At 40.2% G+C, this 27274-nt stretch overlaps 1 protein-coding gene across 5 annotated transcripts in view; it reads left to right on the top strand.

Moving 5' to 3' along the window:
• Positions 1-27274, top strand: part of WDR19 (WD repeat domain 19) — a 98709-nt gene that overhangs the window by 18144 nt on the left and 53291 nt on the right. For all 5 annotated transcript variants that reach the window (XM_053577531.1, XM_053577530.1, XM_053577532.1 and 2 more), the window contains 8 exons: positions 8798-8875; positions 10241-10353; positions 10618-10791; positions 17688-17758; positions 19476-19648; positions 19743-19857; positions 20627-20733; positions 21454-21576. In XM_053577531.1, coding sequence (XP_053433506.1) covers positions 8798-8875; positions 10241-10353; positions 10618-10791; positions 17688-17758; positions 19476-19648; positions 19743-19857; positions 20627-20733; positions 21454-21576 — 954 coding nt within the window. The remainder of the gene's footprint in view (positions 1-8797; positions 8876-10240; positions 10354-10617; positions 10792-17687; positions 17759-19475; positions 19649-19742; positions 19858-20626; positions 20734-21453; positions 21577-27274) is intronic.

The raw sequence follows: 27274 nt of genomic DNA, 5'->3' as shown, positions 1-27274 counted from the left end.
ACCAGGAACTGTGGGAGCCGTGCAACAGTGCATCCTCCCTCCCGTACCCTCCCTGCCTCCACACCAGCCCGCTCCTCTGGCCAGGGACTCTGGTAGCCGCATGCCCTCACAGCCCTCCCTACCTCTGCGCAGAGCCCTTCTCCTGGCCAGAGACTGCTGGAGCCTTGGGCTCTCTGTTCCAGAGTCACAGGGCGCCATACACTCCCAGAACCATGTGCACCACATCCCGCCCTATTGCTGGATCCGGATGTGTCACACGCCAGAGCTGCTTCCACAACCAGAACTCCCTGGCTGGGGCAGCCTCAGAGGAACTACACAGGGTCACTCTCTACAAAGATCCAGCAACAATAGAGTGATCCCACTGGGGTCTAATCTTGGAGAGATACCTCCCCAACTCTGAGGACGGCCAGAGGCAACGGTGAAAAACAATCATGAGGCAAAATCAACAGAAAAACTCTGGCAATATGAATAATCAAAGTAGATCAACTCCCCCAGGGACCAATGGGGCAGACACAGCACAAGATCCCATGTACAAACAAATAGCTGAGATGTCAGAAATCGAATTCAGGATCTGGATAGCAAATAAGATCGGATTAGAATTCCAAGCACTAACCCAAAAGATAACTCAAGAATTCAACGCATTCAAAGACCAAATGACCAAAGATTTTGACACATTGAGACAAGAAGTTGCATCCCTCAAAGATCTCAGAAACACAGTAGAATCCCTCAGTAACAGAATGGAGAGAGCAGAAGAAAGGATTCCTGACATTGAAGACAAAGCTTTCAAACACTCCCAAACTCTCAAAGAGGAAGAGAAATGGAGGGCAAAAACCTATCACTCTCTCAGAGAGCTCTGGGATAATTAGAAGAAAACAAATATTCGTCTTATAGGGATCCCCAAAAGCGACGAAGTGGCTTGACGAGGCACAGAGTCTCTTCTCCATGAGATTATGAAGGAGAACTTTCCAGACATGCCAAGAGATTCTGAAATTCAGATAGCAGACGGTTTCAGAACTCTAGCACAACTCAACCCAAATAAGACATCCCCTAGACACATCATAGTCAATTTCACTAAACTTAATATGAAGGAGAAAATTCTGAAAGCAGCCAGACGAAAGAAAACCATTACCTACAAGGGGAATAATATTAGAATAACTGCAGATCTCTCTGCTGAAACCTTTCAAGCTAGAAGAGGATGGTCATCAACTTTTAATCTAAAACAAAATAACTTTCAACTCAGGATCCTGTACCCAGCTAAACTGAGCTTCATTTATGACGGAGAAATTAAATACTTCAATGACATTCACATGTTTAAGAAATTTCCCATAACTAAACCAGTTCTCCAGGATATTCTCAGACCTATCCTCCATAAAGACCAGCGTAATCCTACACTGCAAGAGTAAACTCATCCAGAAAATGTTGATCAAATTCTAACTTCCACAGTCACAAAAAGATTAAAAATGTCCACTGGACTCTCAAAAGGCTTATCAATATTCTCAATTAATGTGAATGGTTCAAATTGCCCTCTAAAGAGGCACAGTTTGGCTGACTGGATACAAAAACTCAAGCCAACTATCTGCTGCATACAAGAATCGCATCTTACATTAAAAGACAAATATAGACTCAAGGTGAAGGGATGGTCATCTATACTCCAGGCAAATGGAAAGCAGAAAAAAGCAGGCATTGCAATACTATTCAGAGATGCAACAGGCTTTAAACCAACTGAAATAAGGATGGATACTTCATATTTGTTAAGGTAATAGTATGATTAGATTTCAATTATATTTATGTACCCAACCAGAACGCACCTCAATTTATAAGAGAAACTCTAACAGACATGAGCAACTTGATTTCCTCCAGTTCCATAGTAGTTGGAGATTTTAACACCCCTTTAGCAGTGCTGGATAGATCCACCAAAAAGCTAAGCAAAGAAATTTTAGATTTAAAATTAACCATTCAACACCTGGACTTAACAGACATCTACAGAACATTTCATCCCAACGAAACTGAATACACATTCTTCTCATCAGCCCACAGAACATACTCCAAAATCGACCACATCCTAGGCCACAAATCTAACCTCAGCAAATTTAAAAAAAAATAGAAATTATTCCTTGCATCTTCTCAGACCATCATGGAATAAAAGTTGAACTCAATACCAACAGGAACCTGCATACCCATACAAAAACATGGAAGCTAAACAACCTTATGCTGAAGGATAGATGGGTTATAGACGAGATTAAGAAGGAAATCACCAAATTTTTGGAACAAAACAACAATGAAGACACAAAATGTCAGAACCTCTGGAATACTGCAAAGACAGTCCTAAGCGAGAAATTTATAGCACTGCAAGCCTTCCTCAAGAAAATGGAAAGAGAGGAAGTTAATAACTTAATGGGACATCTTAAGCAACTGGAAAAGGAAGAACATTCCAACCCCAAACTCAGCAGAAGAAAAGAAACAACCAAAATCAGAGCAAAATTAAATGGAATTGAAAACAAAAAAATTATACAACAGATCAATATATCCAAAAGTTGGTTTTTTGAAAAGATCAATAAAATAGATAAACCCTTGGCCAACCTAACCAGGAAAAAAGTAAAATCTCTAATTTCATCAATCAGAAATGGTAACAATGAAATAACAGACCCTTCAGAAATTAAAAAAATCCTTAACGAATATTACAAGAAACTTTACTCTCAGAAATACGAAAATCTGAAAGAAATCGACCAATACTTGGAAGTACGCCACCTACCAAGACTTACCCAGAACGAAGTGGAAATGTTGAACAGGCCTATATCAAGTTCTGAAATAGCATCAACTCTACAAAATCTCCCTAAAAAGAAAAGACCAGGACCAGATGGCTTTATGTCAGAATTCTACCAAACCTTTAAAGAAGAACTAATACCTATATTACTAAACCTCTTCCAAAATATAGAAAAAGAAGGAATACTACCCAACACATTCTACGAAGCAAAACATCACCTTGATCCCTAAACCAGGAAAGACCCAACAAGGAAAGAAAATTATAGACCAACATCACTAATGAATATTGATGCAAAAATACTCAGTAAGATCCTAACAAACAGAATCCAACAACACATCAAAAAAATTATACACCATGACCAAGTGAGATTTATCCCAGGGTCTCAAGGCTGGTTCAATATATGGAAATCTATAAATGTAATTCAACACATAAACAAACTAAAAAATAAAGACCATACGATTCTCTCAATTGATGCAGAAAAAGCTTTTGACAATATCCAGCATCCCTTCATGATCAGAACACTTAAGAAAATTGGTATAGAAAGGACATTTCTTAAACTAATAGAGGCCATCTACAGCAAACCCACAGCCAATATCGTATTGAATGGAGTTAAATTGAAATCATTTCCACTTAGATCAGGAACCAGGCAAGGTTGTCCATTGTCTCCATTGCTCTTTAACATTGTAATGGAAGTTTTAGCCGTTGCAGTTAGGGAAGAAAAGGCAATCAAGGGTATCCACATAGGGTCAGAAGAGATCAAACTTTCACTCTTCGCAGATGATATGATCGTATATCTGGAAAACACTAGGGATTCTACTACAAAACTTTTAGAAGTGATCAAGGAATATAGCAATGTCCCAGGCTACAAAATCAGCACCCGTAAATCTGTAGCCTTTATATATACCAACAATATAGCCGAAACCAAGCCGAAAAAACAAGGCAAGGACTCTATTCCTTTCACAGTAGTGCCAAAGAAGATGAAATAAAGGACGTGAAAGATCTCTACAAAGAGAACTATGAAACTTTAAGAAAAGAAATAGCTGAAGATGTTAACAAATGGAAAAACATACCATCCTCACAGCTGGGAAGAATCAACGTTAAAATGTCTGTACTACCCAAAGCAATATATAATTTTAATGCAATTCCTATTAAAGCTCCATTGTCATATTTTAAAGATCTTGAAAAAATAATACTTCATTTTATATGGAATCAGAAAAAACCTCGAATAGCCAAAACATTACTATGGGTGGGGTCACACCTACAATGCATCTTAGAATGAGTATAGGCGAAACCTACTAAATGCAGAATACAAATGTCTACATACAATAACTAAGAAAATGCCATGAAGGCTACGTTGAACAGTTTGATGAGAATATTTCAGATTGTATATGAAACCAGCACATTGTACCTCTTGATTGCACTAATGTACGCAGCTATGATCTAACAATAAAAAAGAAAAATAAATTTAAAGAAAAAGAAGGTGATCTGAATCAGAGTATAGGCTAACCTATAGTAACACAGAGAGCATACGGCTGTAAAAATATGCTAATTTGGGTGTCCCCCCCCCGCCTTCTCTTTCTCACTTAACAGTAGAGAGGTAGAAGGTCATCTACACCTACTTCACAAAGCCGTACAGAGTTCTAGCTTCCTTCCATCTTACTACTATGCCATTGTCTAGGGTGTTGCCCTCATCTGCATGGTTGAAGTTAGTGTACCAGGATCACATCTGTATTTCAGCCCAGGGAAGGAAAAAAGAGAAGCGGAATGCAAGAAATGTGTAAAGGATGTGATGTGGAAGATGCATTTACTATTTCCATTCATATCGCATGTTTAGAGGTTAACATCTGTCATGTGGTGCCCCTAACTGCTGCCTGGGGAGTTACAGATTTATTCTACGCAGACTAAAACTTATTTTAGTAGATGATAAAAAACACTTAGCGGTGTCTGTCAGTCCAAGCAAAAGAGCATGAACAGGCTCGGTGTAGCCTGTTCTCAAGCAGCTAAGGCACCAGCCACATACACCAGAGCTGGGTTCGATCCAGCCTGGGCCTGCCAAACAACAATGATAACCACAACCAAAACATAGCCGGGAGTTGTGGCGGTTGCCTGTAGTCCGAGCTACTTGGGAGGCTGAGGCAAGAGAATCACTTAAGCCCAGGAGCTGGAGGTTTGTTGTGAGCTGTGATGACACAGCACTCTACCCAGTGCAATAGCTGGAGGCTCTGTCTCAAAAACAAACAAAAATCCGTGAAGGAAAAACTTATAGCTTGTTCATGGCTTGTTCAAGTCTGACCTAATTGAAGGTACAGGCTTTGATTTAGAATTTATAGAAAATAGTGCAAAAGAAGAAAGTTGGTTTCTATATCTGGAAAGCTTTGAAAGTTATGTAGAAATAAGTCAATTTACTATGGTGAGCAGAACCCTAGCATGATTAGAGTGGTTTTTAAGGAAGATTAATTTGGCATTATAAAAAACTGTTTGCTATGACAGTTTCTAGGAACCTTCTTCTTTTGTGCATTTTTCTTGTTTTTTATTTTTACCTAAAGAACTTAATAAAGCATTAGAAACCTGATAACTTTTAGGCAGATACACAGAACAAATGCTGCGGTTCCCTTCTCTGTGTCCATATCAGACATCACAAATAGATACTGGATATTTTTTCCCCTCCACTGAATCAGGATATGGCCTTAGAATGTTTTTTCTACATAATATCCCAAGAAGTCCCTACCAATCTGCCATTACTTATCTACAAGATAGTGATTTCCCATTTCTAATCCTTTAGAAGTCTGCATCCAGAACTAGACCTGCTACTTAAGTTGTCATGTAGTAAACAAAACATACTTAAAAGTGTTGCATCATTTGGTATTTTCTTAATTGTGTTTTTTGTTTTTTGTTTTTTGTTTTTGTGGTTTTTGGCCGGGGCTGGGTTTGAACCTGCCACCTCTAGCATATGGGACCGGTGCCCTACTGCTTGAGCCACAGGTGCTGCCCTGTTTCTTTTTTTTTTTTTTTGAGACAGCATCAAGCTGTCGCCCTGGGTAGAGTATCGTGGCATCATAGCTCACAGCAACCTCTGACTCCTGGGCTCAAGCGAGTCTCCTGCCTCCACCTCCCAAGTAGCTGGGACTACAGGCGCCCACCACAATGCCCAGCTATTTTTTGGTTGCAGCCATCATTGTTGTTTGGCGGGCCCGGGCTGGATTCGAACCTGCCAGCTCAGGTGTATGTGGCTGGTGCCTTAGCCGTTTGAGCCACAGGCGCTGAGCCTTCTTAATTGTTTTAACTTGGTATTCTACAGATCACTATAGCATTACTTGTATGGATTTATTTTTATTTAGCCTGCTCAGGATTTGTCTGCTGAATGAATCTTAATATTGCTGCATTTTGTCAATTCAGGAAAATTCTTAGTCTTTATCTCTCTGGGTATTACCTCTTGTCCTCTCTGTTCTGTTTTCCTAGAGTATGTGTTAGACATATGCTGGTTCTTCACATGTCTCCTAATCTCTTGGTCATAGATTCTGTCTTTTAGCTACTTTGCAACCTTTGGATAATTTTCTCAAATTAGTTTAATTATTCTTTCTTCAAGTTTGTCTAATCATCTGTCTATCTCATTGAGGGTTTTTATTTTTATTTAAATTATTTTTTAGGGTAGGGTCTTACTCTGTCACTTAGGCTGGAGTGCAGTGGCACAGTCATGGCTCACTAACACCTTGAACTCCTGGACTCAAGTTCCTTCTCCCTTGGCCTCCCAAGTAGCTGAAACTACCAGTGTGCACCACTGTGTTTGACTGCATTTTTTCATTTTTGTAGAGACAGGCTTTGAACTCCTGGCCTCAAGCAATCCTCCTACCTCAGCTTCCCAGGGTGCTGGGAGAGTTTATTTTAATGACTTTACTTTTTAGTTTTGGAAAGTACTTTGTAATTTTTTTTTTTTTTTTTTTTTTTTTTTTTTGTGGTTTTTGGCTGGGGCTGGGCTTGAACCCGCCACCTCCGGTATATGGGACTGGCGCCCTACCCCTTTGAGCCATAGGCGCCGCCCCATTACTTTGTAGTTCTTTTAAAAATCTTCCTGAAATACATGAATAGATAAATGGTAGAAAAATATATAAAAATGTATAAAAATGGTGCTCATACACATGAGGAAAAAGACAAAACTCACTCGTTAAGAAACTACAAATTAAAGCTACAGTGAAATACTATTTCTCACCTATCAGACTGGCAATTATATATAATATGACAACACATTCTGTTGGTGAAACTGACATGCTCCTTCTGGTAGGAAATTTGAAAGCAGCTAACAAAGCTACTTATGCACTTGACCTTTCAACCCAGCAATACTGTTTATTGAGAACTCTCCCCACCATTGTACACCTCTTACAATACAAAAGTACATATGCATTAAAAAATCTGCCTGAACTTTTTTTTTTTTTTTTGTAGAGACAGAGTCTCACTTTATGGCCCTCGGTAGAGTGCTGTGGCCTCACACAGCTCACAGCAACCTCCAACTCCTGGACTTAAGCGATTCTCTTGCCTCAGCTTCCCGAGTAGCTGGGACTACAGGCGCCCGCCACAACGCCCGGCTATTTTTTGGTTGCAGTTTGGCCAGGGCTGGGTTTGAACCCGCCACCCTCAGTATATGGGGCCGGCGCCCTCTGCTTGAACTTTTTAAGAAAGGCTTTTCTCAAATTTATGAATCCTTTTATGTCTTTAGTTATTTTTAAAGTATTTTATCTGAGATATCTCTCAGATAATTCTGTTGTTAGATCTGCCTACTTTTGCTCCTAATGTGTTATTTCTTTGTGAGTTTTATAATTTTGAGCCCCCCTTCAGCAGGATTTATCTGAGGAAATTTTTTGCAACCCTGCTAAAACCTCTGAATTTGTTTTTGCGAGACACAGTGGGGATATTATGAACCTCTATCTTTTTACATTTTGTATTCCTCACTTTGGGAGCTCCCAGACCATTCAATATGTAAATTTGAACTCCAGACTGTAATGGGGATAGGAGGGAAGATCTTTGATTAAATTCTTGAAATGAACTTTGTTTTTTCTGTCCTAGAGCCGAGGCCAAGAAAAATAGGCTTCCTTATGGTCACTCCTAACTAGTTGTTCTGGATGGTGCATACCTGTAGTTTTAATTTTATTTTTTGGGGGACAATGTCTTGTTCTATTGCCCAGAGTAGAAAACAGTGATGTTGTCATAGCTCACTACAGCCTTGAATTCCTAGGCTCAAGGTATCCTACCTTTGCTTCCCAAGTAGTTGGGACTACAGGCACATGTCAGCGTGCCCAACTGATTTTTCTTTTTTTTTTTTTTATGTAGAGATGGGGTTTCACTCTTTTTTTTTATGTAGAGATGGGGTATTGCTCAAGCTGGTCTCAAACGCCTGGCTTCAAACAGCCCTCCTGCCTTGGTCTTCCAAAGCACTGGGATTGTAGATGACAGCCACTATGCTTAACTCCACACTATGGTTTTGGTTTGATCTTTACTGATAGACCCTGTAAATTTCCCTTTCCCTCTTTCAAGCTTATCTATTAATATTTCTTTAATAAAATGTGTTCTGTTTCATCCATAATTTCCAGATATTTGTGGCAGCAGGATTTTTTGGTTCTTAGTCCAACATTAGTCAGAAGTAAGGTGACTGGGTACAGTGGCTCACGCCTATAATCTTAGCACTCTGAGAGGCCGAGGCAGGTGGATCACCTGAGCTCAAGTTTGAGACCAGCCTAAGCAATAGCGAGACGCCATCTCTATTAAAGAGGTAGATCCCATCTCTACTAAAAATAGAAAAACTAGCCGGGCATTGTGGCGGAGGCCTATATTCTCAGCTACTCGGGAGGCTGAGGTAAGAGGATCTCTTGAGCCCAAGAGTCTGAGGTTACTGTGAGCTATGATACCATGGCACTCTACCCAACCCAGGGCAACAGAGTGAGACTCTTGTCTCCAAAAAAAAGCAAGTTACCTGTTTTATTAATATTCAGAATGAATTTGAATATCAGTTTTGCTCTTACTGATGATATTTTACCTCTGTAGATACCTGTGAAACTAGAGCCTAGCAACCTGCAGTTTTCCATGATGAGGCCAGATGACCGAGGCTCTGCAGAAAACACAGTAAGAATTCTGAATTAAATCCCAAATACTTTTGGTGATTATGTAGAATATAGTATTTATTTTTCTCAGGTAACAGTAAACAAATTGTTTATTGTTGATTAAACCAAGAAAGGCTCAGACTTACAGGCCTGAAAGTTGTTTTTTTCTGTTACTGACAAGCTGATATCACAGCAAATGAGGACAGCTTTCTATTATAGGTGCTGTTGCTGTTTTTAATTCTTGTAGCATCACAAAAGTGGAGGTACTTTTAAGAATAAAAGTATTGATTTCTTTATCGTTTTTAAATTTTTACCATATCAGATGTGATGAACAGAGCTCTGGAAGTTGTAGTCTTTGTTTCTTTAATACTTAGATGCATTTTCCCTACCACATTTTAACATTCTGAAATCCAAATGATTTTCACACTCAACATGAATATATTTAATGAGGTAACATTTCTTTTATTTCCTAAAAAGCTGTGATTAAACCGATAGTGACTTACAATTGGTAGCATCCTAGAATCAAGGAAATATATCAAAGTGCACACTTAATGAGCCCAAATAAGTAACACACTCTTTTCTCTCCCCAACACAGTTATACCCTTCACTGGGAATTACTTTTTTTTTTTTTTTTTGAGACAGAGTCTCACTTTATCGACCTCGGTAGAGTGCTGTGGCATCAGCAACATGACAGCAACCTCCAGCTCCTGGGCTTAGGCAATTCTCTTTCTTCAGCCTCCTGAGTAGCTGGGACTACAGGCACCCACCACAACACTCGGCTATTTTTTTGTTGCAGTTTGACCATGGCCGGGTTCAGACCTGCCACCCTCAGTATATGGGGCCGGTGCCTTACCCACTGAGCCACAGGTGCACTGGAAATTACTTTTAAATATTGACTTGTATGAGTAGCAAATGGACACTAGTTTAGCCACACTGACCTGCAGGTGACTAAAACAGTGAGAGTATAAAAAATCAGGCCAGATTATCTACTGGGGTGTGGGCCTGTAATCCCAGATGGCTCAAAAGTAGAATGGCTTCTTAAAATGGAAGACTCTTTATACTCTGGAAATGTCAGACTTAAAATCCTGTATGTGCAATACTCTATAATGAGAGGTATAGAGAGCTTAAAAAGTTATTCCTCAAAGGAATTTTCATACATTTCAAAGGATATATTGAAAATGTGTAAAGCTCAAGACCTTTACCAGAATACATATTAGTAAATGCATTTTTTTGATGAATCACATTGTTGTATTAATTATATAGCATTTAGTGTATTTGAATTGAGCTGCTTATTTTCATAAGTTAGGTTCAGCTGTTGGATTTGTTTATTAATCTTTCCTTGAAGTACATGTAATTCATTTCACAATCTTCTAATCTCTTCTGGCAGATAAGTGTGGTGCTCGGCAAGAAAAATTTGTATCTTTTTAATCTCAATGAGCCAGATAACCCTGTTGACTTGGAATTTCAGCCACGCTATGGCAACATTGTCTGCTATAATTGGTATGTACAAAAAGCTCATGACAGAAAGATATTTATGTGTTTTTCTCTAATTAGATTTCATTTTTGTCTGTAACATTCAATGTTATATATATCATTTTCTGAATTAGTATATGATTTAGTATGTGAAATTATTTAGCATATTATCTGACACATGGTAGGTCCTTGATAAATTATGTTCTATAATTAAAGGTACTTGTAATTTATCATCTTGCCAATAGTAGTTAATTTCCCTTTTTTACCACATTGTCACCATTATTGCCATAGGTATGGTGATGGCTACATTGCAATGGGTTTTTCACGTGGAATTTTTGTGGCCATTTCTACTCATGTTGGAGAGGTTGGTCAAGAGATAGCTCAAAGTCGTGACCATAGAGAGAATCTAACTGGTATTGCAGTATCACAGACTCTTAACAAAGTTGCTTCATGTGGAGATAACTGGTAAGTTACATTCACATATTTTTTAGGAAAGTTTATATAAGGAATAACTCAAGAAATTCAACCAAACTTTGGTAGGTAATATGAATCTGACACGCATACTTTCTTGTATTCCTAGAACATGTTTGCAGTTGAATTTTGTTTATTTTTTAATTTATTTATTTTTAAAGACAGCCCCTTGCTCTCTTCACTCAGGCTAGACTGTAGTGGCATAATCATAGCTCACTGTAGCCTCAAATTCCTGGGCTCAAACGATTCTCCTTCCCTAGCCTCCCAAGTAGCTAGATACATACCACCACGCTCAACTAATTTTTTTTTTTAGAGACAGAGTCTCACTTTGTCACCCTGGGTAGAGTGCCATGGCATCACAACTTACAGCAACCTCCAGCTCTTCAGCTCAGGTGATTCTCGTGCCTCAGCTTCCCGAGTAGCCGGGACTATAGGAGCTCACCACAATGCCGGCTATTTTTTTGTTGCAGTTTGTCTGGGGCTGGGTTTGAACTCGCCACCCTTGATATATGGGGCCAGCGCCCTACTCACTGAGCCACATGTGCCACCCCGCTCAACTAATTTTTTAATTTTGGTTTTTTATTATTATTTTTTTTTTTGACTCTAACCACTGTGTCATCCTTGGTAGAGTGCTGTGGCATCACAGCTCACAGCAACCTCCAACTCTTGGGCTTAAGTGATTCTCTTGCCTCAGCCTCCAAAGTAGCTGGGTATAAGGTGCCTACCACGACGCCCAGCTATTTTTTTGTTGTTGCAGTTGTCATTATTGTTTAGCTGGCCCAGGGAAGGTTCGAACCTGCCAGCTTGGGTGTATGTGGCAGGCGCTCTACCCATTGAGCTACGGGTGCCGCCACCTAATGTTTTAATTTTATAGAGACGGCTTCTCACTATGTGACCAGGTTGGTCTCAAACTCCTGGCCTCAAGTGATCCTCTTACCTTGATCATCCAAAGTGCTGGGATTACAGGTGTGAGCCACCACACCCAGCCTGCAATTGAAAAATTTTAAAATTCGGGCAGTGCCTGTGGCTCAAAGGAGTAGGGCACTACTGACCCCATATGCTGGAGGTGGTGGGTTCAAACCCAGCCCCGGCCAAAAAAACTGCAAAAAATAAAAGAAAGAAAAATTTAAAACTCGTTTACCCCTGCCTTTATCACTCATGGCAAAAAATATAAAACAGAATATAGTTGAAGATCAATCTTAAACATAGGCAGTTCCAGGTAACATGGAGTAAGTACACTGTACCTTGGGTTGTCCACTGAATACAGCTATAAAACCTGGACAGAATGCCTGGAGCAGCTATTTAAGGAAATAGTAAATAGTAGCAGGCAGACTGGAGAAGACAGAATTTGAAGTGTCACCTAACCAGCGGTGATTCTCCCATTTGTCCTCTGGTCTCAGCCAGGACTCTAGGCAGCCTGAAACCTAGAAGTAGGCACCAGAGTACAGAGAGAACTCCAAGGGCAGCTTTCTAGTTCTGGCTCAAGTTGCCGGAAACAATTCCTAATGCTTACAGGCAGTTGAGGAAATCCTCTCATTTTCTTCTTTTGTTATTCTTTCATGCCCCAGCCACCAAGTAATCTGACCATGGTGATGGCAGTAACAGCAGTGGAACCAAGGCCCCACAGGCACCTAAAATGTTTGTTAGAGAATAACCTTCTCTCCAATCAGGATAGGTCCAAGAAGATTGGTTAAACCCCTGTTGCTTATTTCTCTCTGTCCTCCCGCAGCGTGGCTGCAGGTACTGGTGCAGTTATAGGAAGTGGAACAGAGTATCTGGAGTACCAAAAAGAGGAGCCCTAGGGAACCAGAAAGTACCAGGTTGATAATAGAGAGGAAGGAACTCAGGAATGTGAGCCAGTAAAGACACTTACAACTCCTGAGTTCACCCCTAAGCGTATATGTATAGATTTGTACCAACATGTACCAAAGACTTTGAGAAGTAAACTAAGGGTTATATAGCCTAAAGACTACAGCCCTGGTCTTAGCCACTTAGTGGACGATCTGGGACACATCTGAATACCACTGCAAAGGCTTTGAAGTTGGAATTGATAGTGAAACCACAAAAGGCTGCAAAACTTACACTCTGAGCCCAGGCTGATTGCCTGCTGAACCAAAACAACCTTCTCCTTTGGATTTAGATCAGACATAGTCTCATAATATTTAGAATATCCAGGATATAACCCAAATTACTTGGTATAAGAAGAATTAGGAAAATCTTTTTTTTTTTTTAAATGTTACAAAATTTATAAACTAAAGTATGTGAAATTGTATACAGCAATCAGCAAATAGGAAAAATGTACCCTTTTCACCATTAAGAAGCCAGGCGTGGTGGCTCAGGCCTGTTATCCTAGCACTCTGGGAGGCTGAGGTGGGAGGAACCTTGAACTCAGGAGTTTGAGACCAGCCTAAGCAAGAGTGAGACCCCATCTCTACTAAAAATAGAAAAATTACCAGGCGGGGGTGAGGGGGTTGCGGGGGAGGGAATTTGGCAGGTGTCTGTAGTCTCAGCTTCTTGGGAGGCTGAGGCAGGAGGATCATTTGAACCCAGGAGTCTGAGGTTGCTGTGAGCAGGAGGATCATTTGAACCCAGGAGTCTGAGGTTGCTGTGAGCCGGGCTGATGCTATGGCACTTAGCATGAGCAGCAGAGTGAGATTCTGTCTTAAAGGGCGGCGCCTGTGGTTCAGTGAGTAGGGCGCCAGCCCCATATACCGAGGGTGGCGGGTTCAAACCCAGCCCCGGCCAAACTGCAACAAAAAAATATCCGGGTGTTGCGGCGGGCGCCTGTAGTCCCAGCTGCTCAGGAGGCTGAGGCAGGAGAATCGCCTAAGCCCAAGAGCTGGAGGTTGCTGTGAGTCCTGTGACGTCATGGCACTCTACTGAGGGCAGTAAAGTGAGACTCTGTCTCACTCTGGGAGGCCCAGATGGCAGGATTGCTCAAACCCAAGGAGTTTGAGGCTGCTGTGAGCTATGATGAGGCCAGGATGGGTACTCTACCCTGGGCGACAGAGAGACTCCATCCTTGAAATTAGGCTTCTGGTGGGACATTCCTACCTACTCTGGGGAGTCAGGACCCCAAGGCTTTTCCTGCCAGCAGAGTGAGGTGTTCAAGCCTGGCTGCCCCGTTGCGAAGCCAGAAGGCCCGCCGGGCCATGCAAGAAGAATTAGGAAAATCTTAACTTGCTTGGGAAATTGCAGTCAAAAAACACCAATGCCGCTACTTTGGAGGCTAGGGCAAGAGAATTGTTTAAGCCCAAGAGTTGGAGGTTGCTGTGAGCTGTGATGCCACGCCATCTACCCAGGGCAACAAAGTAAGACTCATCTCAAAAACAAAACAAACAAAAAAACCCAATGCCAAGATTATGCAGATAGCAGGAATTATAGAAATGCTCCAGGAGGAAAGGGCTTAGAACAAATGGAAAGATAGAATGTGTCAGAAAAGAACAGAACCAATAACGAAGAACCAGATGGAAATTTGGACTTAATAGTAAATGGAGATCATAGATGAAAAAGTCAGTGAACTTGAAGATAGATCAGTAGAGAATATTCAAGCTCAGTGCTGGTAGCTCAGTGAGTAGGGCGTTGGCCACATACACTGAAGCTGGCGGGTTCAAGCCCAGCCCAGGCCAGATAAAACAACAGTGACGACCGCAACCAAAAAATAGCTGGGCCTTGTGGTGGGTACCTGTAGTCCCAGCTACTTGGGAGGCTGAGGCAAGAGAATTGCTTAGGCCTAAGAGTTTGAGGTTGCCATGAGCTGTGACACTACGGCACTCTACCCAAAGGCGACGTAGTGAGACTCTGTCTCAAAAAAAAGAAAAAGAAAATATCCGATCTGAATACAAAGGAAAAAAGATTAAAAATAAATTCAGTCTCAGAGACCTGCAAGGAAATAACAGTAGGTCTAACATTTGTGTCATCAGAATCCCCAGAATAGGTGGAAACTTGTTTAGGGCAAAACATGTAAACCTACATATTATATAAGCTCAGCAAGTCCCCAAAAGGATAAACTCTAAAGAAATCTAGGGTCATATACATCATCATCAAACAGCTGAAAAATAAAGACAAAGAAAAATATCTTTAAAGTGCCCCCAAAACATTTTGAATGACAGCGAATTTCTTACCATAAAACATAGAGGCCAGAAGGGAGTATCATAACATTCTTGAAGTATTGAAATAAAAGGACTGTCAACTGAAATTCTATATCCAGTGAAAATATACCTTAGTAATGAAGGTGAAATGAAAGCTTTCTGACATGAAGGAAAATGAAGAGAATTTCCCCCCAGCAGACCCACTCTTTTCTCATAGAAGAGAACTGAGTACAGATGGAAATTTGGGACATTAAGAATGAAGGAAGAACAATAGAAATAATATTTTTTTCTTTTGGTATCTTTAACGTATATATGATGATTGAAATTACACCAATTACGACATTGTCTGAGAGGGTGTTCAGAGTATGAGAGTGTAATGCACAGGGCAGCTACAGCATGAAGGGAAGCAGATAAAAGGTTCTATGTGTGATAACTTCGGCACGCCACTTAAAACAGCAAAATATTGAAAGTAGACTGAAAAGTTAAATACTACGGTAGAATCTCCACAGTTGACCACCACCCTACATTGACCACCTCCTTAATTTGACCTAAATTTTCTTAGCCTGGACATGTATCACATGTATGAATCAGTAAAGTAGACCTGGTTCCTTACGTTGTCCACTTCCATATGTTGATCAGTTCGTTACAGTCCCTTGGGTGGTCAACTTAGAGGTTCCACCATAATCTAGAACAACCACTAAAAACCTATACGAAGTGATAGTACAAAAGCACAGTACGTAAATTAAAGTGGAATACTAAAAAATGTTCAAATAATCCAAATGAAGAAAAGGAAAATGGACAAAAGACAGGGAACAAATAGAAAGCAAATAATAAAACAGACTTAAATTCAGACATATCAACAACCACATTAAATATAAATGACAAAGTTATTAGAAATAGAATGTTAGAATTGATTTTTTTTAATGACCCTATCATGTGGTGTTTGTGAGAAACTCACTTCAAATATAATGATCTAAGTAGCTGAACACTTATAATACCACCACTTTATAAGGCCAAGAAAGGGAAGGATAACTTGAAGCCAGGAGTTCAAACCATCCTGAGTAACATAGTGAGACCCCCATCTCTACTCAATAAATAAACAAAAATAAGAAAAACTATCCAGGCATGGTGGTGCATGGCTTTAGTCCTAGCCCCCAACTCTACCAAATAAATAAATATAAATAAGAAAAATTACCCAGGCATGGTGGTGCAGGCTTGCAATCTTAGCTACTTGGGAGATTGTGGCAGGAATATTGTTTGAGCCTAGGAGTTCAAGGTTAGCTATGGTCAAGCCAACATTCTACAGCCTGGTCAACAGAGCGAGATTTTATTTCTTTAAAAAAAAAAAAAGGCAGGGTGGCACCTGTGGCTCAATGGGTAGGGTGCCAACCCCATATACTGAGGGTGGGGGGTTCAAACCCGCCCCCGGCCAAACTGCAACAAGAAAATAGCCGGGCGTTGTAGGGGGCACCTATAGTTCCAGCTACTCAGGAGGCTGAGGCAAGAGAATCACCTAAGCCCTAGAGCTGGAGGTTGCTGTGAGCTGTGACGGCATAGCACTCTACTGAGAGCAATAAGGTGAGCCTCTGTCTCTACAAAAAAAAAAAAAAGCAACATGAGGAATCCTTGTCAAATAACTGTCCTGTCTGTATCCTGACTGCGGTTGTAGATCTACTATGTGAGAAAGTGGTGTAGAACTAAACGCAGTCACTGAGGACACGTCAAACGGGGGACATCTGAATAAGACTGGAGGATATGTCAGTGTCACTATCCTGACTGTGATGTTGTACTAGAGTTTTTCAGGATGTTACCATTGGGATGAGGGGTATACAGAATCTCTTAAAAACTTCTTAAAAACTGCATGTGGGGCTCAGGGCCTGAGCTGGCAGGTTCAAATCCAGCCCGGGCCTGCCAAACAACAATGATGATGGCTGCAACCAAAAAATAGCGGGATGTTGTGGTAGGCGCCTGTAGTCCCAGCTACTTGGGAGGCAGAGGCAGGAGAATCGCTTGAGCCCAGGAGTTGGAGGTTGCTGTAAGCTGTGATGCCACAGCACTCTACCCAGGGCGACAGCTTGAGGCTCTGTCTCAAAAAAAAGAAAGAAAAAAACCTGCATGTGGATTTACAGTTATCTCAAAAGTTTAATCCAATGAAAACAATGGGGGAGGGAAGTAAGCAGAAAACACTAGGAGGGATGAGGAAGAGGAAGAAAAGAGACAGAAGGGAAGAGATGAAATGTTACAACTCTTAGGTCCCAGGTTGTGCTATGCAGCTTTCATTTACACTTACTCACGCTTCCCGATAACCTTATGAAGTGATGCTATCCCCCCATTTTTCAGAACTTCCAACCTAGGCCTTCTGATTCCAAATCTGATGCTCTTTCTGTAACATTTCTTTGTATGTGAAAGAACTCCGGGCAGGAGAGAAGGGGAGCACGTAAAGAAGAACCTGTATCGTCATACGATAATTAATACCGCTCCGGAGGATGTTTTCTGTTCAAACATCTTCGGAACAATTTTAACCTCCTTGTTCCCAAAGCTATAAATCAGAAAATTAAAACTGGCCTGACCCTGTATTCTCCTCGATCTCTACACACACTTAAAAAACTCAGAAAATTTTAAAAGATAAAATACCAAATACAGAAATTCTAATATTTTCTTATCATAATTAAGTGGATCATTCTGTATATCCTGTTTTGGAAACTACTGATCTATTTCATAGTTTGTAATTTTTTGTGAGTTAAAACAACTTTATATTAAGTTCTTGTGTATTTAAAGTACATACTTTTTATTTTTCAGTATTAAAATCCATGACATGGCAGAATTAAAAGACATATATTCTATAATCAGCCTGGATGATGAAAGTAAAGGTACAGATTTTTCTAAGGCATATTGACATTTTATCATTCCAGTTGCAGAGAGTAATGTGTTTGTTACTGTGTGATTTGCATTCATTGTAGGAGGACTAAGATTAATACCATTCCCTAGAGCTCCCTATATTAGTTTAGCCTCCTTATTTTAGTAATTATGTTAAGTTATTCTACTTGATAGAAAGATGCAGATACACTTTGATTCAGAGGTTTATAGTGAATTGTATCCTAACTGCAGTTGTAAAATGTAAATTCTTATATGAGAGGGTGCCAAAAAATGTATCTCACATTTAAAGAGAAATTGTCTGTTTTACTTTTCAAAGTTGAATTGAATTCGGTAGCACTGTGTGGTACGACATTTGCTCAAAAGATGGCATTAATCAAATGAATGCCAGTGTTGCCATGCAACAGGCAGGACAATCAAAAGGGCAGAAGCACCAGTTGCCATTCAAGGAGCTCAAGACCATTTGAAGTGGTGTTTGAAACTGGAGAATGTTGTGGCAGTGCAATGACAATGGAGGTGTGAGTATGCAAGAGAACCTCCAACACGTCTAACAACTGCGCGTGTTGGGGCTGAGTGTGAGAGGCATGCTGCTGTGTGTGATGTGCACAAGGGAAGATCCGGGAGGACTCCCACAGCAACAGGTCTTGCTGCTTCTGCTGTGGTGTTGGAGTGGTTTACACACTTGCCACAGAGTCTACACTGTGCACGGGAGACAGGAGGCCGCAGAACAAGCATGCATCATATTCTTAAAATAGCAAAATGGGAAGTTTTCATCCCAAGATTATTACATGCACCGAGACGTGCCAGTTCACCTCAGTGAGAATTTGCCAGGACAGTGGATAAGACACAGAGATGCAGTTAAGTTTCCCCACATTTTCCTGACTTAACACCCCCTGACTTCCACCTGTGGGCAACCTTAAAGGTGGTACTTCGGGAAGAAATTGAAACTGCATCTGCAACAATACAAGTGGACGCTTTGGTCAGCATTGCCCAAGCAGGAGTTGCTGTAATCAGAACTGTCTGGATGCTGATGGTCACCACTTTGAGCATCTCTTGTAATTGTGGAAGTCAAATATGATTTGTATTCATCATTTGTTATCTCTATATATGGAGTATCACAATTTTAAAATAGTTTTTCCTTTCTTAAAATGTGTATACTTTTTTGGCACCCTCCGTATAGTCATGCCCCATAAAACAACACTTCACTCAAGTTGGACTGCATGTACAGTAGTGATCCATAAGATTATACCATATTTTTACCATGCCATTTCTACATTTAAGTATATTTAGATACCCAGTACTTAATGTCGTGTTACAGTGCCGCAGTATTCAGTGCAGTAACATCTGCACAGGTCTGTAGCCTTGGGAGCAGGGGGCTGCACCATATATATCTCAGCTGTGTGGTAGGCTACGCCATCTAGGTTTGTGTAAACTGTAAATGCACCACTTGATGTTTGCACAAGAACACCTAATGACAGATGATTTTTCACTTTAAGTGAAACATGACTACTTTCATGTTTAAGCCATATTCCATTCTCATCTCCTTTACCAGTCCCACGTGAATTTTCTAGTTCAAACAAAAATGACTTTAAACTGGTAAAGACAATATTTGAAGATCTTGATGCCTCTGGTAGCTTAAGTGAAAATATTTGCTTGCTTGCCTGCAACAGTATATTATTTTTAAATAATTGTTTCCTTTGTCAATTATTTCAGGATTGGGTGCCTTGTCCTGGACAGATGATGGCCAGCTGCTGGCGTTGTCTACCCAAAGGGGTTCGCTTCATGTTTTCCTGACCAACCTGCCCATTCTCGGGGACACCTGCAGCACAAGGATTGCGTACCTTACCTCTCTCCTTGAAGTTACCGTAGATAACCCTGTTGAAGGAGTATGAAAATGGTGTTCCTTTTTATTTTTGTTAATTAATATACTCAAAACAGGTTTAGCAATTCATTCCCTACTGTTACTTTTCCATTTTATAGGAGTCGCCGATCACGGTTTCTGTTGATGTGGAACCCAGCTTCATAGCAGTGGGTCTTTATCATCTGGCTGTAGGAATGAACAATCGAGCTTGGTTTTATGTTCTTGGAGAGAATGGCAAGTCTAAATCCAGTTGTATTCTTATTGAGCATGTAATTTGTGTTATTATTTGGGAAGCACTGGAAGTTTCTTTCAAGGCCAAATTGTTCACTCTTTTTTGTTCAAACATGTCTTAGCTTCAGTAGTTTTGAGAATCTTGTAAAGATTTACTAATTTTTAGAAAGGTTATTCTTTGCAGTGAAGACAGTGTTGTATAGTGGATAGAGTATGAGCTTCAGGCAGCCCCTAGATTTAATGTTTCTCCTCTGCCTCTATAAGCTAAGTGACTGTGGATAAATTATTTACCCCTGTGAGCCTTACTCATCTGAAAAATGAGGACACTTTTAATGGATCATGAGAGAGATTAAATGAAATGTGTGATCTCACTTTGCACAGTGGTTTTGTTAGAAACTCTTAAGCCTGGTCGGTGCCTAATACATGTCATTTATGCCTCCCCTTTCTCCAATTCTAGGTCAGATAACGCTCAGAGAACAAACCTGATTATTAACCTATTTTAAACAGAAAACATCATTAAGCTTCTTGTCACTTAAGGTTTAATTCTCAGTTTTGCATGTGATTTTATTTCTATTACTTTGTTTCACATGAACCATTCTGAACTGCCTGAAGGCAAATTTATTTGGCAACTAAAATTTTCTTTAGAATAGCTAAAATAAAATTGTAAGTTCAGAATATCTTTGCAAAGGCATGAATTTTAACTGTCTTTGCAAATATTTATATAGGCTAGTTTTACCTATATTTTGATGTTGGTTTTTCTAAATTACTACAGCTGTGAAAAAATTGAGAGATATGGAATATCTGGGAACAGTAGTCAGCATTTGCCTTCATTCTGACTATGCTGCTGCACTTTTTGAAGGCAAAGTCCAATTACATTTGGTAAGTATAATTTTGATGTCCTGGAAACCTAAGTTAAGTGATGATGATAAGTAGCTTCATGTCTAATTATCAAGAACATTGGTCAAGAGGCAAGTATGTATAGACTTGGTAGAAAGCCAGGTATGGGTAAAGGATTAACAAAGCTCTTCCTCCTCTTTGTGAGAAGTTCAACTGACTTACTAGTTCCGTTCCCCATAAACGTGATAAATATTAATAACAGTGCAACTTACATATTACAACATTTACAATACATTACAACATTTATACATCTTATAATAAAGATGACCCTCTTGGTAAATTGCATCTAGAAGGAACTATAAATGAACTATAAAAACATGATGGGAATGCCGTACCTCTGAGCTTCCTGGAATGCACTGACTCATATCTGGGCATGTCTTGTGTAGAGATCCTCAAAACTATGCCTGTTAAGTTGCTCAAAAGACATTGGCACCTGTGAAGATGGGGCTTCTCAACCAGGGCATCTCCCACATCTGTTTCTTGGCTCTTTGCATCTGGAAAGCCAAAGAGATTAGTAGCTAGACAGCCTGCAGCTAAGACTATTCACAAAAGAAGGACAGCTAATGCTGTACTGCTGGCCAGCTGTGGTTACTTTCTGATTCTATTTCTAACTAAACTGGCCTCTGGAAAAACACTCTTCCCCACATGTTGTATACCAGATTTACTCAAATCTGTGAGCCATTACTCTTCTTTACATTGTAGATAGAAAGCGAAGTCTTAGATGCTCAAGAGGAACGCGAGACTCGACTTTTCCCAGCAGTGGATGATAAGTGCCGTATTTTATGTCACGCCTTAACTGGTGATTTCCTCATCTACGGTACAGATGTACGTATTGTCTTCTTCAATATAGAATATTTTTCACATAGAAAAATTTTCATTTTTACTTTAAATTGGTCTTATTCCTTTTCCTACCAGTTTCTTTCCCAATATTGAATCTAATATAATTAATGAAGTTACTGTGATTTATTATGTACATACATATGTCAGTAACAACAGGGATGCATTCTGAGAAATGTGTTGTTGGCGATTTCATTGTGCCAACATTATAGAATATACCTTTTCAAACCCGGACGGTTGTGCCCACTACAACCCATGCCATATGTTCTAGCTTACTGCTCCTAATCTGCAAAACTGTACACCATGTTATTGTACTGAATACCGCAGGCAGTTGTAACACAATGAGAAGTATCTGTGTATCTAAATATGGAAAAGGTACAGTAAAAATGCAGTATAAAAGATAAAAAATGTAGGGTGGTGCCTGTGGCTCAGTGAGTAGGGCGCTGGCCTCATATACCAAGGGTGGCAGGTTTGAACTCAGCCCTGGCCAAACTGCAACAACAAAAAAAATAGCTGGGTGGGCGGCGCCTGTGCTCAGTGAGTAGGGCGCTGGCCCCATATGCCAAGGGTGGCAGGTTCGAACCCAGCCCCGGCCAAACTGCAACAAAAAAATAGCCGGGCGTTGTGGTGGGCGCCTGTAGTCCCAGCTGCTCGGGAGGCTGAGGCAAGAGAATGGCGTAAGCCCAAGAGTTATAGGTTGCTGTGAGCCGTGTGACGCCACGGCACTCTACCCGAGGGCGGTACAGTGAGACTCTGTCTGTACAAAAAAAAAAAAATACCTGGGTGTTGTGGCTATAGTTGCAGCTACTTGGGAGGCTAAGGCAAGAGAATCAGCTAAGCCTAAGAGCTGGAGGTTGCTGTGAGCTGTGATGCCACAGCACTCTACTGAGGGTGACAAAGTAAGACTCTGTCTCTAAAAAAAAAGATAAAAAATGTACATCTGTATAGGATACTTACAGATACTTACCATGAATGGAGCTTGTAGGACTAGAAGTCGCTTAGTTGAGTCAGTGAGTGGTAAAAGAATGCAAAAGCCTACGATTTTATGATAGATCAAAAGTCTTTATAAACACTATATGCCTAGGCTACCCTAATTTATAGAAAATATTTTTCTTCAAAAATAAATTAACCTTAGCTTCCTGTAAAATTTTTACTTTATAATGTTTGACTCTTTTGTAATAACATGTAGCTTAAAACACAAACACATTGTACAGTGATACAAAAGTATTTTATCTCCTTATTCTAAAAGATTTTTTCTATTTTTCGCTTTTTTTCTCTTTGTTTTTAAGCTTTTTGAAAACTAAGACACAAACACAGTAGCTTACGGTCGGGGTTGTCAATATCACCGTCTTCCACTCCATATTTTATCCCACTGGAAGGTCTTTAGAGCAGTAACACACATGGAGATGTCATCTCCTTTGGTAACAATTCTTTCTTCTGGAATACCTCCAGAAGGACCTGCCTGGGGCTGTTTTACAGTTAACCTTTTTTTTTATAAATGGAAGGGAAACTCTAAGAATAAAAATGTAGTATAGTAAATGAGTAGCATAGTTGTTTATTATCTCTATTATTATCTATACTACATTAAAAATGTAGTATAGTAAATCAATAGCATAGTTTATTATCAATTTCAAGTTTTATGTACTGTACAGAATCATATATGCTACACTTCCACATACCTGTCAGCACAGTTGGTTTGTTTACACCAGCATCACCGCAGACAGTAAGTAATATGTTGCACTCCCACAGTATTGCTGCAATGTCACTGGCTGGTAGGAATTTTTCAGCTCCATTATAATCCTATGAGACCACCATCGTACATGCATCTTTGACCAAAATGTCATTATGCAGCAAATAATTAGGTAGAATACATATGTGGCATGATCTGCTAGTATCAGTGCTTTTGTGATTTTAAGCACTTTTGATGACATAATGAAAAAGGCAGGCTTTGGAGTCTGGAAAATCTGGGCTCAAATACCAGTTCTGTTACTTTCTTGCTGCTGCTTAACACTTCCAAGCCTCACTGTCCTTCTCTAGGTGCTTTAAAGATTTAATTTGATGATGAACAGATCTCCTGTGCCTACATTTAGTAAGTTTTCCGTAAATATTAAAATTAACTGAATATTGAGAACTATAAGTACTCTATCTCCAAATATTACATTAGCCACATGGACATAAACCATAGTTCTAGTAACAGCATCTTATATTTGTAAACAGTTTTCACAGATTTTTCAAAGCATATTATACCTGTTACTTCCTTCAGTTTATAAAAGAATTCAGTAAAGTTGGTAGAAAAGGCATTATTTTACACATAAGAAAAATAGTTATTTACTATTTCTGAAGTTTCTACTCTTCTTGTATTACATTATTTTTTAAAAGAACATGTTTTAAAGCTTGTTTATTGCCACATAAGACTTTTTCTTTTTTTTTTTTTAGAGATAGAGTTTTACTTTGCTGCCCTCGGGAGAGTGCTGTGGCATCACAGCTCACAGCAACTTCCAGCTCTTGGGGCTTAGGCTATTCTCTTGCCTCAGTCTCCCAAGTAGCTGGGACTACTGTTGCCCGCCATGATGCCCGGCTATTTTTTGTTGCAGTTTGGCCGGGGCCGGGTTCGAACCCGCCACCCTCGGTATATGGGGCTGGTGCCCTAGTCACTGAGCCACAGGCGCCACCCCACATAAGACATTTTTTAAGACATAAATTTGGGCTTGGCACCTGTAGTTCAGCAGCTAGGGCGCCAGCCACGTACACCCGAGTTGGAGGATTTGAATCCAGCCCAGACCTGCCAGACAACTATAACAAAAAAATAGCCATGGGTTGCTTTGGGCACCTGTAGTCCCAGGTTTGGGAGGTTGAGGCAAGAGAATCGCTTAAGCCCAGGAGTTTGAGGTTGCTGTGAGCTGTGACACCAGGGCACTCTATCCTGGGTGACATACTGAGACGGTCTCAAAAAGAAAAAACATGTAAGTTTGACCTTAAAATAATTAGTCATTGAAATAATATACATCAGTAGGATAGATCTCTTATATCAGGTAAATTGGTAATTGATAAGGTAAAAAATAGGAAATAAGGGCTCAGCGCCTGTAGCTCAGCAGCTAGGGAACTAGCCACATACACCAGAGCTGGCGGGTTTGAATCTAGCCTGGGCCTGCCAAACAACAATGACAATACAACCAAAAAATAGCCAGTGTTGTGGTGGGTGCCTGTAGTCCCAGCTACTTGGGAGGCTGAGGCAAGAGAATTGCTTAAGCCCAGGAGTTGGAAGTTGCTGTGAGCTATGACGCCAGGGCACTCTACCAAGGGTGACAAAGTGAGACTCTGTCTCAATAAAAAAGAAAACAGGAAATAGGCTCAGCGCCAATAGCACAGTGGTTATGGCACCAGCCATATGCATCAAGGCTGGTGGGTTCAAGCCCAGCCCAGGCCAGCTAAACGACGACAACTACAACCAAAAAATAGCCAGGTGTTGTGGTGGGCACTTGTAGTCCCAGCTACTTCAGCACTCTACCAAGGGCACTTTAGTCTAAAGACGCTGTCTCAAAAAACAAACAAACAAAAAAAAAATGGAAATACAGTACATTTGTATGACACTAACAGTTTATAAAATCTGATTTCACCTATTTTAGCTCATTATCTCTATGAAATAAGCAGGGATATTTTAGAGATGAGGGCACTGAAGATGGAGAAGTTAGCAAGTTTGAAGCAGAGGTAGGCCTTAAACCAGATTTTCTGATGGAAAACCCACTCTGTCCACTATGCCACAACTGCGTTAGCAGCAGTTTTCAGTATATTCATTGACATACAAGAAATTAAACTATTTAAAGGGTACCCTTTGATAAGTTTTGACATATGTATGAAACACCATCATTTCAATAAAAATTGTGAACATATCCATCACCCCCAAAAGGTTTCTCATGCTCTTTCATGATTCTTCTCTCTCATCTTCCCCACCCAATGATTTCTGTTACTATAAATGTATGTTTGTCATTTTGTCTGGGCAAGGTGGCTCACATCTGTAATCCTAGCATTTGGGAGGCCGAGGCAGGTGGATCAGCTGAGCTCAGGAGTTGGAGACCAGCCTCCGCAAGAGCCGGTCTCTACCAAAAATAGAAAATCTAGCTGGGCATTGTGGTGGGCACCTGTAGTCCCCGCTATTCAGGAGGCTGAGGCAAAAGGATCTTTTGAGCTCAAGAGTTTGCGGTTGTCGTGAGGTACAACACTGTGGCACTCTACCCAGGGCACAGAGTGAGACTGTGTCTCAAAGAAAAAAAGTTTGTATTTTCTAGAGTTTTATATAAGTGAAATCATATAGTATATGCTCTGTTTTGTTTGGCTTCTGTTATCCAACCATTTGGGAGGATTCATTCATATGTCAGTCATTGATTCCTTTTTATTGCTGAGTAGTAGTCTATAGTATGCGCGTATCATAATTTGTTTATCCAAGAACTTATGGATGAACATTTGGGTTATTTCGTGTTTGGTATTTTAAATAAAGCTGCGATGAGCATTCATGTTAAAGTCTTTGTATGGACATATGTTTTCTTTCCTCTTGGATAAATACCTAGAAGTGGAATAGCTTCCCATATGGTATGTGTGTCTTTAACTTTTTGAGGAACTGGCAAACTGTTCTCTAAATTGGTTGTATCATTTTATATTCTCATCAACAGTGTATGCTCGCTCCAGTTCAAACTGACCAGGAAGACACAGTCAGTCTTTTTTTTTTTTTTTTCTTTTTCAGGTGTAAATCAGATGGTGAGTTATTACACCTGCACAGGTGGGCCGCCGCCCTGAAGGGCAAAGGGCCCTGAAGAGAAAAGCAGGTTGCCTTTTATACCTTTTTTGTTGCCATGCAAACAAGCAAAAACAAAAGCAGAACGTGGCAGTTAGTTAGCCCAAGGGTGGGGTTACAGAATTGGCTCAGGGGGACTTGACACGGGCTGTAGCAAGTCAGGGGGTTGTGTCGTGGCAGCTGGCATGGGGACAAACTTGGGGGATGCGGTACCTTGGGAACTTCACGTAGGTCATTTATTTCAGCATTGTTTTTTTTAACCATGTTCATGTTTATTTTCACATCATTTTAAGCATATCTTCAGAGTAAATTCCAAGAAATAACAACGCTGGGTCAAAAGATAAATGTGCATGCTTTTTATAGATATTGTGAAATTGTTGCTGTAGTAACAGTACCAGTTTTCACTTTTACCAACAATAAAGGTATCAAAGTTTTTGGTTATCCATAGTCTTTCCAATAGAATACAATGTCAATATTTTTAATTTTTGCCAATCTCTTGGGTGAGACATGCTCCCTGTAGCCACTCTAATGGATGTGTAGTCATATGTCTTTGTTATTTTCATTTACATTCTTAATGGATTAATAATGAGGAGTTTACCATATGCTTATTTGCTATCTATCTATCTGTATCTGTGTATCTGAAGTATCTGTTCAAATTTTTTGGTCATATTTTAATTGCGTTGTTTTATTTTTGAGAGTTCTTCACATATTCCGATTCAACTTCTTTATCAGATATACTGTGTAAGTATTTTTTCAGTATGTGGGTTCTCTTAATAGTATCTTTCAGAGAGAATACACTTTTAAATCTTATGAAGTCTTGGCTCGGCACCTGCAGCTCAGTAGCTAGGGTGCCAGCCACGTACACCAGAACTGCTGGGTTCAAATCCAGCCTGGGCC

The sequence above is a fragment of the Nycticebus coucang genome, chromosome 23 (assembly GCF_027406575.1).
Source record: "Nycticebus coucang isolate mNycCou1 chromosome 23, mNycCou1.pri, whole genome shotgun sequence".
NCBI classification, from domain to species: Eukaryota; Metazoa; Chordata; class Mammalia; order Primates; family Lorisidae; genus Nycticebus; species Nycticebus coucang.
This window is presented reverse-complemented; position numbering and strand designations above follow the sequence as displayed.